The sequence below is a fragment of the Sorex araneus genome, chromosome 9, assembly GCF_027595985.1.
Source record: "Sorex araneus isolate mSorAra2 chromosome 9, mSorAra2.pri, whole genome shotgun sequence".
NCBI classification, from domain to species: Eukaryota; Metazoa; Chordata; class Mammalia; order Eulipotyphla; family Soricidae; genus Sorex; species Sorex araneus.
In genome coordinates this window covers 16,871,710-16,887,543 of record NC_073310.1, presented here as the reverse complement: position 1 = coordinate 16,887,543, position 15,834 = coordinate 16,871,710, and the positions used below count along the sequence as shown (strand labels likewise).

The 15,834-nt window shown below is 58.9% G+C and overlaps 1 protein-coding gene across 3 annotated transcripts in view; it reads right to left on the bottom strand.

Moving 5' to 3' along the window:
* The window catches only part of EMID1 (EMI domain containing 1), a 38,739-nt gene that overhangs the window by 7,753 nt on the left and 15,152 nt on the right, over window positions 1-15,834 (bottom strand). For 2 of the 3 annotated variants that reach the window (XM_055146999.1, XM_055146998.1), the window contains exons 4-13: window positions 13,898-13,981; window positions 12,997-13,058; window positions 12,100-12,220; window positions 11,831-11,920; window positions 11,079-11,222; window positions 10,084-10,173; window positions 9,920-9,972; window positions 9,518-9,580; window positions 9,393-9,437; window positions 2,806-2,850 (exon numbers count right to left, since the gene is read on the bottom strand). In XM_055146999.1, coding sequence (XP_055002974.1) covers window positions 2,806-2,850; window positions 9,393-9,437; window positions 9,518-9,580; window positions 9,920-9,972; window positions 10,084-10,173; window positions 11,079-11,222; window positions 11,831-11,920; window positions 12,100-12,220; window positions 12,997-13,058; window positions 13,898-13,981 — 797 coding nt within the window. The remainder of the gene's footprint in view (window positions 1-2,805; window positions 2,851-9,392; window positions 9,438-9,517; window positions 9,581-9,919; window positions 9,973-10,083; window positions 10,174-11,078; window positions 11,223-11,830; window positions 11,921-12,099; window positions 12,221-12,996; window positions 13,059-13,897; window positions 13,982-15,834) is intronic. The other variant, XM_055146997.1, reaches the window with a different exon arrangement.

The following is a 15,834-nucleotide window of genomic DNA, read 5'->3' as shown; positions in this document are numbered from 1 at the left end:
AAGGTGGCTCAGTGCAAGAGTGTCTGCTTTGCACATGTGAGGCCCTGGGTTCGAACCCCAGCATCACACCCACATTGCTGAGTGTTATTCCTGGCTACGGAACAAGCCGACCCTCTAGATCCTAAGATGACAACAAATTATACAGGGTCAGGGACGGGGGCTGGAGAGAGAGAGAGAGAGAGGACAGCAGGGAGGGCGTCTGGCACATGTCGGACCCAAGCTCAATCCCCAGCACCCCCTGTGATCCTCTGAGCTGGCTGCTGGCAGTGACAGAATGGCTGCATCTGCGGAACGGTTCAGCCGTGACACTGAAGCCCCTGCTGCCCGTGGATGACACGCAGTCTGCCACTGCCCACTGCTCCTCATGTCCCTGTCCACTGCCCCCGCCGCCAAACCAGTTCCCAAGTGTCTCTTACCTCCACCTGCCATCCTCACTGTGCCGCGTTCCAGCCTCCTGTCCCCCCTCTCCCCTCTGTCTCTCTCTCCCCTCTCCTCGCTCTCCCATCCACCCTTCAAAGCAATCCAAAGGATCTTTCAAAAACAACCCAAAAAGTCTGACCACAGCCTCCCCTGCTTATGAAAACTTCCACGAAGGTCGGAGAGAGGGAGGGAGGTACTTGCACCCGAGACCACTTCAATCCCCAGCACCACGTAGGGGTCCCCTGGGCAGTGCCAGGGGTCGTCACTGAACACCACCAGGTGTGGCCCCCACACCCACCCTCCCCCTGAAATGTCAATTGGAATCAAGTTCAAATTCCTTCACGTGGTCCTGGGAGCCTCTCTGATTTCCATCTCATCCTTGTCTGCCTCACGCTGTTCTCCTGAAGTATTTGCAGATCCCTGACCTCACTCTGGACCCTGGCGGCCCAGAACCCACCCGGGAGATGCTGGAGAGAATGTTAGCTGATTCCCCTGGCCCTGGGAGCTGAAAAGCCTGGAACTTAGTTACAGTTATCCTTCACGATTTGCTGAGCAGAACAGGGCCTCAGTTTTTCCTGTCTGAACATGGGGTATGAGCTTTAGTCTAGGTTTGAGGCGGGCTGAACCCAGCCCAGCGGGCGTGCCCAGGCTGTGCCTGCAGTGCACCCCTATGGCCACTGGGCGTCACCTGTGAGCCACAGTCGGAGCAGGGGCGGCGCAAGTCTCATTGAATGGAGGTTGGGGGGTGGAGTATAAATACATCCTAGGCCACCTCGAGCCCGACACTGGCGCTCACCCCACACCTATCCCAACCAAAGCTGCTCTTCCAACCCTCAAGCCTCATGCAGACCCCAGCCCAGGAGGCCCCCTTCCCAGCAGGCGGCAAGCAAGGGCGGAAGTGGATGAGGGGAGAGAGAGGGGGAGAAGGAAGGGGGCCCTGCTACCTCTTGGGGGCCCCTCACCAGTGGTTCTGAGCTGCAGCTGGTCGAGGAGAGGCCAGGCACCCATCCCGGACTAACTCAGCCTTCTCTTTGCTCTCCCTCCTCTGGGCTGGGCACAAGGTTCCAGTCCAAGGTCTCTGGGAGGGGCTGGTGAAGGGGACCCGGGAGGCAGAGAGAGGACTCACGGACTGAACTCCACCCCCCTCGTACCCTGCAGATGGGGAAGAAGGAGCTGGCTGGAGAAGGTAGCGGAGCCCAGGAGGCAGGGGAAGGGGGGCAGGAGGGACTCATGCAGGGGATCGCACGGCTGTATCCATCACTGACCCCACAATAACAGAGAGCCGGGCAGGTGCAGGGGCGCCTCTCGTGCCCTTCCTGACCAGTGCTTGCCAGGTGGGAGGGTGTCCAGGCAGGGGACCCCAGAGGGGAAGGGTGGGGTGGTTCCTCACCTGTCTCTTGGTGGGACTGTTTCTATTTTTTTTTCTTTTTGGGTCACACCCAGCGATGCACAGGGGTTACTCCTGACTCTGCACTCAGGAATTACTCCTAGTAGTGCTCAGGGGATCATATGGGATGCCGGGAACCGAACCCAGGTTGGCCGCGTGCAAGGCAAATGCCCTACCCGCTGTACTATCGCTCCAGCCCCCAGTGGGACTGTTTCTAGGTCCCCCACCTTACCCCCAATTCTCTCACTCCTGTGGCAGGGGCTGTGACAGAGCCTGCGTGAGTCACGGGGCTTCAGAAATGTGGTTTCTGGCCCCCTTTCCCCCCGTCTCGGGGGCTGGGACACCATCCCTCACAGGTTCCCTGAGCGTACGGTGTGTGGACACCCCACATCTCATTGGAAGGGGTTCTTCTGTGCATAGTTTCCACCCCCCATTCCCCAGGGTCACCTTGGGAGCCCCAAGATAGTGTCAAGGGCGTCACTGATCACAGGTTTGGGGGCACTGTAGAGGCGGGTCCCCGGACCTCGCTTGCTGCCCCGGACTGTCTCTCGTCTCCTGGGGGCTCCACAGGCCTCCCGTGCCAGGACACGTCCGGGCCCTCGTCCCCTCCTAGGTGCCTGCCTCTGTGCTCGGGCTTCTGGCTCCTCGAAGCCCCCCCCCCCCCCCGTCCCATCAGGTGACACATCCACGTGTCCTGTGGGAACTGCCACCAGGCTTCCCTGCCAACCTGTGGAGAGGGGAGCAGAAGCCAAAGGCCTCGTGGGGGTCTATGGAGACGGGCAGGTGCGGTGGGGACCACCCGGGGCCACAGCGGGAAGGCAGACCCAGGCGTGATGAGACAGAGACAGAGTGGGGGGTCGCTGGAGGGGATGGGTGAGGGGAAGGAGCTGAGAGGCGGGAGGTGCCTCGTGGGGAGACTGGCCCACAGTGGGGGTGGGGGGCCTCCCGGGCCTGGTGGTGAGAAGAGGGTCTCCTGCGTGCCCAGGGCCGCGGCTTACCCAGTGGCTCTTCTCCCCAGCGTCTCCTTTGGGGCCAGGTTCTCCCTGCAAGGAGAGAGAGAGAGAGGTGAGGTAAGGCCAGGAGTGGGGTGTGGGGGGCAAGGATAGCTGGGGGGGGAGAGAGAGAGGGAGAAAAGAGAGAGGGGAGAGAGGGAGAAAAAGGAGAGAGAGACAGAAAGAGGAAATACACAGAGAAAGAGAGGAAAGAGAGACAGAGAGGAGAGAGAGACAGACAGACAGAGAGAAAGAGAGAGAGAGAGAGAGAGAGAGAGAGAGAGAGAGAGAGAGAGAGAGGAGCTTCTATGGGAGTCCTGTGGGATACGATGCAAACATAGAACAGACCTGGAGGCCGGAGGGACAGTACTTGCTTCAAAATGCAGCCAACTGGTTCGATCCCCGGCATCACATATGGTCCCAAGAGCCCATCAGGAGTGATCCCTGAGCACAGTCAGTCACAGTCACAGTCACAGTCATCCCGCTGCTCATCAATTTGCTCGAGTGGGCACCAGTACTGTCTCCATTGTGAGACTTGTTGTTACTGTTTTTGGCATATCGAATATGCCACGGGGAGCTTGCCAGGCTCTGCCGTGCGGGTGAGATACTCTCGGTAGCTTGCCGGGCTCTCCGAGAGGGACAGAGGAATCAAACCCGGGTCCGCCGCGTGTAAGGCAAACGCCCTACCGCTGTGCTATCACTCCAGCCCTGAGCACAGGGCCGAGGAATAAGCCTTGAGCGCCCCCAGGTGTGGCCCCACACCAAAACCAAACAACAAACAAATAACTGGAAGGGACGAAGAGCTGCCGAGCAGGACAGGCCCCTCTGAAATGAGGCCCCACACGCAGTAAAATCCATACGCGGGCAGGGGCAACAGCACCGAGGGGAGGGCGCTGGCCATGCACATGGCTGGGTTTGATCCCGGGCACCCCGCAGAGTCCCCCAGCGCCACCAGGAGTGATTCCCGAGTGTAGAACCAAGCGGAAGCCCCAAGCCCCGAACCCCACGGGGGTGACGCCCAAAACAAACCAAATTCAAGTACAATTTTGGAGGCCAATGGAGTGGGGCGGGAGGGGGGAACATCTCCCACGCCGTGCCCAGGAAGCCAGGGGCCGTCCCAAGGACTCGGACCCCCAAGCCAGAGGCCACGCTGATGCTCGGGCTCCATCTCTGTGACACTCAGACGCCATGTGGTGGTGGGGGGGTGCCAGTGCGGTGAGACACAGGCCCGGCCGCCTGCACCCTTGCACGAGCTCTCAGCTCTCCTCAGGGGTTTTTCTCTCAGGCACCACGGTCCCCTCAGCCCAAGCAGAGACTTCGTCTCGGTGACCTGAGGCGTCAGGGTTGGCGTTGAGGCTGCCAGAGAGGGCGAAATGGGGGGAAACTATTCCAGGGAGCAGAGGGGCAGAGGGTGGGAGTCAGATCTGCATAAAAGGGGCCGGAGAGAGGGGGACAGCAGGGAGGGTGTTTGCCTGGTGTGCAGCCGACCCAGGTTCGATCCCTGGCACCAGGACTGATCCCTGTGTACAGAGCCAGGAGCAAGCCCTGAGCACTGCCGGGCGTGGCCCAAAAAGAAACAAACAAAAAATCTGCACAAATACTCCCCCTGAATCCATGGACAGTGCTTGGGCTGCCCTGGGGAGGACTAGCCAGTGGAAGGCGGGCAGAGTGAGATGGCGGGGGGCACTTCTGGGATGGCCTCTCCCTGCCCCCACCTCCCCATCCCCCCACCCCGGAGACAGAAGGTCCAGAAGCAGGGTGACACCTAAGTCTTTCTAAGGAAACTCCGGAAAGGCCACGCATTCAGGACGAAGAACCACATCACAGGACTAAGGAATGTGCTCACGAACAAAGGACAACATCAGAATGAACGTTCCTTTTTGTTGTTTGTTGAGGGGGGGGGACACACCCGGCTGTGCTCAGGGCTCACTCCTGGCAGGATTCAGGGAACCACGCGGGATGCTGGGTATCAGCCACACGCAAGGCAAGTGCCTTCCCCGCTGTACTAACACTCTAGCCCCTCAAATGAATGTTTCCTGATGAGCCCCAAGAGGGCAAAAGAATCCACTGAAAATTTAGCTGTGCTAGGAATAACAAAAAGATCCACATTCCGGGGAGGGGGAGGTGCTGGAATGAGAGTCCGATGGGTAGGGCGTTTGCCTTGCACGTGGCCATCCCCGGTTCAATCCCCGACATCCCATATGGTCCCACCAGGAGTGATTCCTGAGTGCAGAACCAGGAGGAAGCCCTGAGTACAGCCGGGTGTGGCCCAAACTCTCCCACCCCCTCAAAACCAACCAAAGAACAGAAAAGAGAAAAGAAAAGATCCATATTCTTTTTGTTTGTTTGTTTGTTTTTGTTTCTTGCTTTTTGGGTCCATCTGGCAAAGCTCAGAGATTACTCCAGGCTCTGCCCTCAGGAGTTACCTCTGGTAGTGCTCAGGGGACCATTATGGGATGCCGGGGATCAAACCCGGATCAGTTATGTGCAAAGCAACCGCTCTCCCCACTGCACTATGGCCCCAGCCCCAAGATCCACATTCTTCAGAGGAAGATAACAGATTCTCTTCAGCCAGTGATCAGCACGTCCAGTGTACAGTGGACATCACTGGACAAGCAGCAGGGGAGAGAGCTCCACAGTCAGGACACAGACTTGGATGGCGGAAGGTGAGTTTGAACCTAGTGCCGCATGTCACATGACTGCTGGGTGCAGCTGTGGATGCCGCTGAGCACTGCCAGGGTACGATGCTGGTCCCAGCACCCCAGAACCCAGCACTGAGCCATCCAGCCCTGAGCAGCTGGGCACTGCTGGGGACCCCTGCCCCCCCCACACACTGCCACTTCCTAATTACTAGACCTGTGAAGACACAGAAAAGAGGAAAATCAGCAACAGATCCCGAGCCAAGCCAGGTACCCGAACCAGAGGATTAAATCTCTGATTGGGGCCTGAGTGATAGTCCAGTGGGGAGGGCGTTTCCCTTGCATGCAGTCGACTAGGGTTAGATTTCCGGCATCTGATATGGTTCCCCGAGCACTGCCAGGAGTGATTCCTGAGTGCAGAGCCCTGAGTAACCCCTGGGCATCTCCAGGTATGTTCCAAAATCTCTTTTTAAAAAGTAATTGAGAAATCTCTGAAAATTATGTTAAAGATTGAAGATAAGTGGGCAGTAACATAGGGCATCTCAGAATATGGGAGCTGTAAGATTCTAATGGAAATCCAAGATAAATAAATAAGAAATGAAATAAAGCAATAATACTTGAAATAAAAAAATGTAATTAGATTGGTTTAACAGCAGATTGAACATAAAAAAATCATCAACTTGACAACTGGTCAATGCAAGAATTCAAATGGAAGTACAGTGGAAAAAAATTGTATTATCTTATTTTTTTATTTTTGGGTCACACCCAGTGATACACAGGGGTTACTCCTGGCTCTGCACTCAGGAATTACTCCTGGTGGTGCTCGGGGGACAATATGGGATGCTGGGCACCGAACCCACATTGGCCATGTGCAAGGCAAACGCCCTACCCACTGTGCTATCACTCCAGCCCCCCAAAATTGTATTTTTAAATATAACAGACCCTCACTGACTCGCTGGAGACTATGCCTCAGTGCCCTGGAAGAGGTGAAGAGAGCAGGAATAGGGGGGCGGGTCCAGGGAGATGAGGACACAGTCACCGAATCATCACCACCCCATGCCCACAAATTTTACTTAAAAACATAACATATTTCTGGTTTCTGTTGGGAGCATACAAAAAGCTTAGAAGGTGCCACTTCATACTAAATAAAAGGTGCCACTTCATACGAGATGAAACAACTCTTAGATCCCCTAAAGAAACGAGGTCACAGGAAACACGGCAGAGACAGACAGTGACTCATGACTTACAGGAGCGGAAACTGTCCCAGGACCATTACCCACGGCAGTGAAGAACTCTAACGTCACTTACAAGGCACAGAAGGGCCAGGGGGATAAAGGGGGTGAGGGGTGGAAAGTAGGTTAGAAGGTAGATATGTAGGGTAGAAATGTGCTTGCCTTGCACGTGGCTGATGTGAGTTCAATTCTAAGCATGCCATAGGTCCCCATGTCTGCCAAGAGTGATTCCTGAGCACAGAGCCAGGAATAAGCCCTGAGTATCACCAGGTGTGACTCAATCCCCTACACACACACACACACACACACACACACATACACACACACACACACACACACAGCCTTTCATTCACTGGACTTTGCCAAATGTTGATAGTTTCATAATTTACCATTGTGTTTTTCTGTTTTTGTTTTTTAATAGTCATTCCTCTTCTATAGTTGATAAAGAGTTTAATTTTATTTATTGATTTATTTATTTATTGCTTTTTGGGTCACACCTGGTGTTTGCACAGGGGTTACTCCTGGCACATGCACTCAGGAATTACTCCTGGTGGTGCTCGGGGAACCTTATGGGATGCTGGGAATTGAACCTGGGTTCGGCAGCGTGCAAGGCAAATGCGCTACCCGCTGTGCTATTGCTCCAGTCCCTACCATTGTGTTTTCACTTACTAGGTGGAAGAATTTTAGAAGGAAAGGTTTTCCCTCACGTATTAATTGATTATCCCGGGGTAAAGATTTTATAATTTATTTGGGATAAATGACTAAATGGGTCTTTATCACCCCCCCCCGTTATGTGTTTATGTGTACATGTGTAAACATAGACACCTCCAGGAAGAAAATGATGCAGAAATAAGCCATACTGTAAAAAATAAATTAAAAAAATAGGGGCCAGAGTGATAGTAAAGTAGATACAGTGCTCTCCTTGCATGAAGCTGGCATCCTATATGGTCCCCTGAGCTCTGCCAGGAGTAACTCCTGAGTATTGGCCGGTGTCACCCAAGAAGTAAAAAAAAAAAATACTGTTTATTTGTTTGTTTTTTGGAGGGAAGAGATTGTGCCGCCACACTTGGCAGTTCTCAGGAGCTAAAACCTGGCTCTGTACTTAGGAGTGACTCCTGGTGGTGCCAGGGATCAATCCAGGGCCATTAGCATTGCAAGGCAAGCACCCTCCCTCTCTCCATCTCTCCAGCCCCTAAAAGCCTTTTTTTTTTTTCAAATGTTTTTGAGCTATACCCAGTAGTGCTCAGGACTTACTCCTGACTCTGCGCTCAGGAATCACTTCAGGGGTGGGGGAGGGCATATGGGGTGTAGGAGTTTGAACCTGGGTCAGCCGCATGCAAGGCTCTACTCACTGTACTACTATTGTTCCAGCCCCTAAGAGTCATTCTTCTTCTTCTTTTTTTTTTTTTTGCTTTTGCTTTTTGGGTCACACCTGGTGATATACAGAGGTTACTCCTGGCTCTGCACTCAGGAACTACCTCTGGTTGTGCTCAGGGGAGTATATGGGATGCTGGGAATCGAACCCGGGTCGGCCACGTGCAAGATAAACACCCTACCCGCTGTGCTATCACTCCAGCCCCCCTAAGAGTCATTCTTTAGGCTGAAAGGAACAGATGAACAGCTGGAGTTAGAGGAAGATTGAAGAGTATTAGAAAGGACCAGAGCACCAATTTTTGTAAAAGACTACTTTCCTTTTTTGCTTCCTTTTGGGGGGTTCTCCCCAGGTCTACACCCAGAGGTGTTTGGGAGGCCAAGCGAGGCCTGGCTCCAGCCCTCTGAGCCATCTTCCCAGCCCCTCCCTTTGTTGTCGTAACTTCTGTAAAAGTCAGAGGACTAAAACTTCTAACAGAAATTAAATATGTCCCAGCAACAGCGGAGAAAGGACAGAAGGGGCAACTGACACAGTCCCATTATTACATAAATGAAGTGCTACAATGTTAACTCAAGGAAGCGGCCAGCAAACAAAGATGCATATTGTCATCCCCCAAGTAATCAGGCCAGAGCCATATGAGTGGGCCGCCTTGCTGCGGGTTCAATCCCCCGCGCCCCACGTGGTTCCCCAAACTGGATTCAATCCCCAGCACCCCATCTGGTCCGAGAGGCAGGGAGAGGGTGCGAAGGGGCAGGGGCGCGCCCTGTCTGTGGAAGGCTCTCAGGGAGCACTGCAGGCTCCCCCGGACGCTGCTGCCTGTTGACCTCCTGGCCCCCACGCACTGAACCATCGGGTCACTCCAATGAGCTAAGCGTCCCCGGGAGTGTCCCCTGGACCTCCACGCACTGCCAGGGAGTTAGCATCCCTCTCCACTTCCCTAGTGACATGAAGCAAACGTTGGCCAAGCTGTAGTCTGAGAGAGCCTGCGGGGCAGTACAGCCGGGAGGGCACTTGCCTTGCATGTGGCCACCCCAGGTTGGATCCCCGGCATCCCATAGGGTCCCCCGAGCCCGCACGAGGGCAGAGGTAGGAGTCAGCCCTGAAAGTCACTGGGTGTGGCCCAAAACAAAACAGAAAAAATCCCCCCCCCTTGGAAAAATAGACAAACAAACTAGTAACCATAACCAACACCACAGCTGAAGAGAAAGAATGAAATGCAGGGTCGGAGACCCAGAGAGACCCAGAGAGAGAAACTGGGACCAGGGGTTGGCGCAGGGTGCTGAGGCTGTGCTGTCTGCTGGGCGGCTGGGCGGTCGTGGAGGGGGGCTGCAAGGTGGTGGCGGCACTTACCCGCTGCCCCGTGGATCCTTGGGGACCCGGCTCTCCTGGAAGCCCCTGTATGGGAGGAAGCTGGTCGGACCTGGGGCTCCAGGACCTTCCCAGAACCTCCCACCAGGGGGCGCCTCGATACTCACTTTCTCGCCCTTCTCTCCTGGGTGGCCAGAGATTCCCTTAGGTCCAGTGGGGCCTGGGGGTCCCTAAGCAACAAGACAGGCTTAGTCTCGGGCTGGGACGGGAAGGTGTGGGCAGGGACTCGGGGGTGCTGGGCTTGGCCTCCACCCCTCTCCGGACCACGGACCCAAAGTCCACACACAGCTAGAGGGCTGGGGCCTGGAGTCAGAAGGTCCCCACCGGTCCCCGGCTGCTGTCACTGCTAGTCAGGGCCCACGGGGACCATCGTCACCTTTCTGGGCCTTACGTGGACAACACTTCCACAGAAGCAGATTTCTGTTCGGCTAGAATTCTCGGCATGTGAGTGTGCGGCAGGGCCGGTGGGTGGTGGGGCAGGGGGGAGTGGGTGAGAGCTCCCGACTCACCACGTGGCCAGGACTGCCAGGGAGGCCCACAGGCCCAGGAGGTCCGGGGGGGCCTGAAAGAAAGAGTTCTCAGACCCAGGCAAGAAGCCCACCTTCAACTTCCATCCAACAGCCTCAGGCCTGGGCCCTCTGGCACGGCTTACCCAGGTTGAGACTCAACTTACCCACAGGCCCTGGGGGACCTGGGGGCCCAGAGGGTCCTTGGGGCCAGTGGCTGCTGGTCTCCGTGAAGCTGTTGGACAGTAGTGGGTCTCCTGAGAGGGAGAAAAGGCATAAAGGAGTTGGGTGGGGCAGGGGGCAGCTTCACGGGGGGGGGGGGGGGTGGCGACCTCCCGTGGCGCTGTGGACAGCGAGGCTGGGGCCACGGGGCGCCTGCGCCAAGGCTTCTGGCAAGACGGGACCGGGGCACTAACCTTGCCCCCGTCTAGCGGGGGAGTCCCAACAAGCCTCTCCCTGGCCGAGCCTGGCCCACCAGGGCCAGACTGGATGGTGCAGAAGCGTGACCACGGCCGGCCCTCGGCCCTGAGCCAGACTTCAGTGCTCCGTGGCCCTGTGGCGTCGGGAGCTGGCGCTGTCTCTGACCTCACACGGGAGAGGCGCACGAGCTGAGGACACCCACCAGGACGCAGCTCCCGAGGGGTGCTGGGGGCCAGGGTGGGCCAGCCTCCCACGCAGGGCCTCGGTCTTCTTGGCCTTTTTTTGGAGGGGGTGGGTCATACCCAGAGATGCTCTGGGGCTACTCCTGGCGGTGCTCGGGGGACCCTATGGGATGCCGGGGATTGAACCCGGGCCGGCTGAGTGCAGGGCAAACGCCCTACCCTCTGTGCTATCGCTCCAGCCCAGGGCCTGGATCTTCTAGGAGCTTCCAGGGCTGGCTCTGGGCCAGCTCCAAGCTTGGGGGGAAGGGGCTGAAGCCACTGGCTGAGATGAGGCTCTGGAGACGGTCGGTGTCACGCCGCCCCCCGACCTCGTCTCACTCTGCAGCCTCCCCTCCCTGCCCTGCTCTCCTCACCCCTCATCTCTGGCGGGAGGGAGACACGTGCCCGCCACCAGGGCCGGGCTGAGATAGGGCCTGAAGGACAGGAGCGGGGACTGGGGGCAGTGATGTCGGCCTCACCCCACACCCCGCCTCTGCCTGTGGGGACCCCAGGGGGCTCACCGTGCTGGATCTGGGAATAGGGGGGTCCAACAGGAGCTGGCGGCCCTGGGGGCCCAGAAGGCCCAGGTGGGCCTGGAGGTCCCCTCTCTCCGGGGGTGCCCACAGCGCCAGCCTGGCCAGGGCGTCCAGGGGGGCCCTGGGGACCTGCAATGGAATCAGGGACGTGCAGAGGAGTCAGGGAGGCCCCGTGTGGCCCTCTGACATCCCTGCCCCAAATCCCCTGAACACGACAACAAAAACAGTACCAGCAGACACCAATTTCTAGAAAGTTCTCTCCCAATTTTTCTTTATTTGGGGGTGGGGAGGGTGAGCCCCATCTGACAGTACTCAGGGATTCTCCTAGTTCTGTGCCCAGGGACCACTCCTGACGGTGCTCAGGGGGTCCGTATTGGGTGCTGCAGATAGAACCTGGTTTGACTGTGCGCAAGGCAAACGCCCTCCCTGTCGTCCTATCACTCTGGACTCTGCTTGAGTCAGTCCTTCCTGCCGTTGCCCCTCGGCTTGGCCTCACCGGCTAGATCAGCCTTCCTGACGCCCCCAACCCCAACCCCGCTTCCTTCCCTGGGGCGTCCAAACCATCAGCATCCCCCTAAGAACCCGGGGTCTTGTCCAGGAACACCAGCAGGGCCAGGACCGGCCTCCCCGAGGAACTCAGGGTCTCCTGGGGAGCACACTGGTGGGGGACCCCCGGCTGCAGGTGGAGCCGGACTCTCCCAGGCGTGGGCTGGGTGGAAGGGGAGTGGGACACTCACCTGGTGGGCCTCGCATGCCCATGGGCCCCCGGCTGCCCATGTCGCCCTTGGGGCCAGTGGGACCAGGAAGCCCCCGGATGCCAACTCGATCTGGGGGAAGAAATCCATCAGCTCTGCGGTCCCTCTTGCCCTGGCCCCGCCCCCCAGTTGGCACCCACTGTCTCTCGGGATCAGGGGGAGCCCCACATTCTCTTCTGGGGACCCTCTGCAGGCCCACTGAGAGCTGGGGGGCTGGGCCCGGGACCTACTGCCCAGATGCTGGCACTCACCTCGGGGGCCGCCATCCCCGGGGCTGCCCTGGGCAGCTGGGGAGCCCCAGAGCGGGGCAGGGTCCTCGGGGACAGGTGGGGTGGGGGTTGCTGGCTGCTCTGGGGTAGTCAGCACGGCCACCTGTGGAGGAAGAAGTCAGGCTGAGGGCCGGGCTGGAGTCCAGCCGGTGGCAGACAGGGCCTCCGTGGAGGACACGCATCAGGACACGCGGCTGGCAGCTTCTCAGGGGATTCGGACGGGAGTGAGGGGCGCAGCGGGCCAAGGCCCCAGAGCACGTGGCTTCTTCTCAAGGGCCCTTGGGAGAGACCCTCGAGCACCAAGCTGGGAGCGGCCCCTGAGCACCAGTGGGTGTGGCGTCAAAACAAGGCAAACGTGTCTGAGCCAAGCTGAGTCTCCTTGGGGACCCGGGGCTGGAACTGGGGCGGTGCCACTTAGATGCTCTGACCTATGGATGCGTCTCCAGAGGAGGGGGCGGAGGGTGTGGGAGACAGGCCAGTGGGGGCCTAGCCACGCGCTCTGGTGGGGGCCATCACCAGCATGGGGGCTCCTAGAGGAAGAGTAAGGAGGGGGCAGGTTTTCCTGGGAAGGGCTGGGGCCCAAGGTCAAAAATGCCAGATGGGAAGTAGGAGGGGTGAGAGCTTGATACACAGCCGGGGGAGGGCAGGGGTGCAGGGAGAGGGGGCCGAGGGAGGGCAGGGGTGCAGGGAGAGGGGGCTGAGGGAGGGCAGGGGTGCAGGGAGAGGGGCCGGGGAAGGGCAGGGGTGCAGGGAGAGGGGGCCAGGGAAGGTCAGGGGTGTAGGGAGAGGGGGCGGGGGAGGCAGGGGTGCCAGGAGAGGGGGCCGGGGGAGGGCAGGGGTGCAGGGAGAGGGGCCGGGGGAGGGCAGTTGTTCACCCACCTTGGCCTCCAGCTCCTTCAGCCGCTCGCTCAGCTCGGCCACTTTACTGCAGTTGAGGCAGCCTGTGAGGAGGAGGCCGGGGAGGGCTCTAGACTGGGGCGCTAGGGGGCGCCCGACCACGGGGAAGCCAGCTGGGGCAGGGGCTCTGGGCTGCAGCCTGACAACGTGTATTGCGGGGGGTCTCCCTTAGGCCCCAGGGCCCCAAGCAGGGTCCCCACTCCTGAACCCTCTGCCAGGCACGAGGGGTGCCGGGGCCCATGGCCTTCCTGTCGGGGGTGGCCCTCGTCTTCTCCCACCCACTGCCCGCCCAACACTGGCCTCTGCAGTGACGCCAGTTACGTCTTGAGCACTGCGGGCTGATCATTGTCTGCCTGGGGACCCTCTGGCTTTGGGTGTCAGGTCCAGTGCAGGGTACGGACCCGAACGCTATGGCCAGGACAGGACAGGGGTCCCCCCGCCGGGGCACACTGAGGACCCTGAGCTCAGGGGGACATAACCTCGCCCCGGCCCGGGCTGAGCCCCCGCTCTGGCCCTTCCTGGCTCCGAGGCCGCGTCTCCTCTGACCAACCGTCAGCTTCCTCCTCTTTAGAACGGGACAATGAGGCCTTCCTGGGCTGGGGGGGCCCGGCCCGAGGTTCAAAGGAGCTGATGATGGCAGGCACCTGGCACGCGGCCTCCGCTACTGGAGAAAATCAGTTTCCACCAGCAAGGAAAACGGGGTGTCTGGGGCTGCCCTGCAAGAGTCTGGCGGGGAGGCGGGTGTACGGGCCTGGGGTGCTGGGCCCACGCCAGGCTTCCCACGGGGAGGGCGCAGGGCACTATCCCAACCCCCATCGTGGGCTTCAGCCCCCCCCAAACCCCCACAGCCCAGAAAGGCCCAAATCATCACCCCAGGACCGACCTGAGAAGCTGGGGGGTCGCAGTGCCATCCGCCGCGTGCTGCTTACTGGCCACCCAGGGCCCACAAAGCCCGCGGAGCCTGCAACTGAGGGACAGTGGGGGGAGGCTGGGGGGAGGCAGAATCACAGCAGGAACCTGTAGGGGGCTGGGAGGCAGCTGGCCCGAGGATGGGGTGGCCCCAGAGAGAACAGCAGGTAGGGCGCTGGCCTCGAATGTGGCTGACCTGGGTTCAGTTCCATCACTTCATATGTACCCCCTCCCCCCGCCCCGTCCCCCCGCCAGACCACCAGGAGATCCTTGAGCTCAGAGCCAGGAGTTAAGCCCTGAGCATCGCGCAGGCGGCTCAGGGCTTAAAAACCAAAACCAAGAATAAAATCCAAAGGAAAACTGCTCAGAGTGAGGGCATGGGGGTGTGGTTCGGGGGAGAAGCATGTGTGAGGCCTTGGGTTTGATCCCCCACAGCCAAAACGAAGGTCGGAGCTAAGAGGGGCGGGGTGGGTCCCAGCCCAGCTCCCTGCTGGCCCAAGTGACATGTGTGCGGTGCCAGGGACTGAGCCCGAGCCGCTCCGCCTGGCTCCCCCCACCCCAGCCCCCAGCGCTGGTTTTAAATGGAAACCACAGGGCAGCTGCGATGGTTCTCGTGGCAGGAGGGAGTCCCACCGCCGTCCCCGCCAGGGCAGGCTGTGCTGACTCGGGGGGCCTGGGTTTCTGCACAGATGGCGGGACGAGCGGGCCAAGCTGCGGGTGGGGGACACAACTGGAGGGGCCGCGGAGCCAGCAGTGGCAAGTGCCCCCTGGGGTACACCCCCCCCCAGGTCGGCCTTTTAAGGCCAGGAAGTGTCATCTGAGGGGAGGCCAGACCCAAATAAGGCTCGGGGCTGGCAGCCTGGAGTCGGGCTGTGGGCTGGTGCAGGAGCGAGAGGCGCCAGGAACTCAAACCAGACGGGCTCCTCTGGCCAGGCCCCAGCCGAGAGGCTGCCAGAGCCCACTGGGCCCCGCCATGCGGCCTTCGCTGGAGCTGGTTCCCCGCACATCCTCCCCGGGGCTGGCCCTGGGGCAGACTGGACAGGAGATGAGGCTCCGTGTGTGTGTGTGTGTGTGTGTGTGTGTGTGTGTGATGTCTCAATGAGCCTGGACTGATGAGGCTCCGTGTGTGTGTGTGTGTGTGTGTGTGTGTGTGATGTCTCAATGAGCCTGGACTGATGAGGCTCCGTGTGTGTGTGCGTGTGTGTGTGTGTGTGTGTGATGTCTCAATGAGCCTGGACTGGACAGGAGATGAGGCTCTGTGTGTATGTGTGTGTGTGTGTGTGTGTGTGTGTGTGTGTGTGATGTCTCAATGAGCCTGGACTGATGAGGCTCCGTGTGTGTGTGTGTGTGTGTGTGTGTGTGTGTGTGTGTGTGTGTGTGTGTGTGATGTCTCAATGAGCCTGGACTGGACAGGAGATGAGGCTCTGTGTGTGTGTATGTGTGTGTGTGTGTGTGTGTGTGATGTCTCAATGAGCCCTGGACTGGACAGGAGATGAGGCTCTGTGTGTGTGTGTGTGTGTGTGTGTGTGTGTGTGTGTGTGCGCGCGCGCACGATGTCTCAATGAGCCAGGCTCAGAGCCCAACGCTTTCCTAGCTCAGCTCCGGACCTGGCACATTTGAAGCATCTCATGTAAACGTTTCATTAGTCTATTTTGTTTTTGGTTTCACTGTGCCAGGGATCGAACCCATGGAAGCCAGCAAGTGAGCTGCCCCAAGCTGTGGTCCTGACCTCTGAACGCCTTAGCTTCTATAGACGGGGTGCTAGCATCACATCCACTTTTGCTGGCGGGGAAAGTGAGGCACTGAGCAGCTCTAAATTGTTCCCCGCCCTGGGGCTAGAGTGATAGCATAGCAGGTAGGGCGTTTGCCTTGCACGCGGCCGACCCGGGTTCAAATCCCAGCATCCCATAT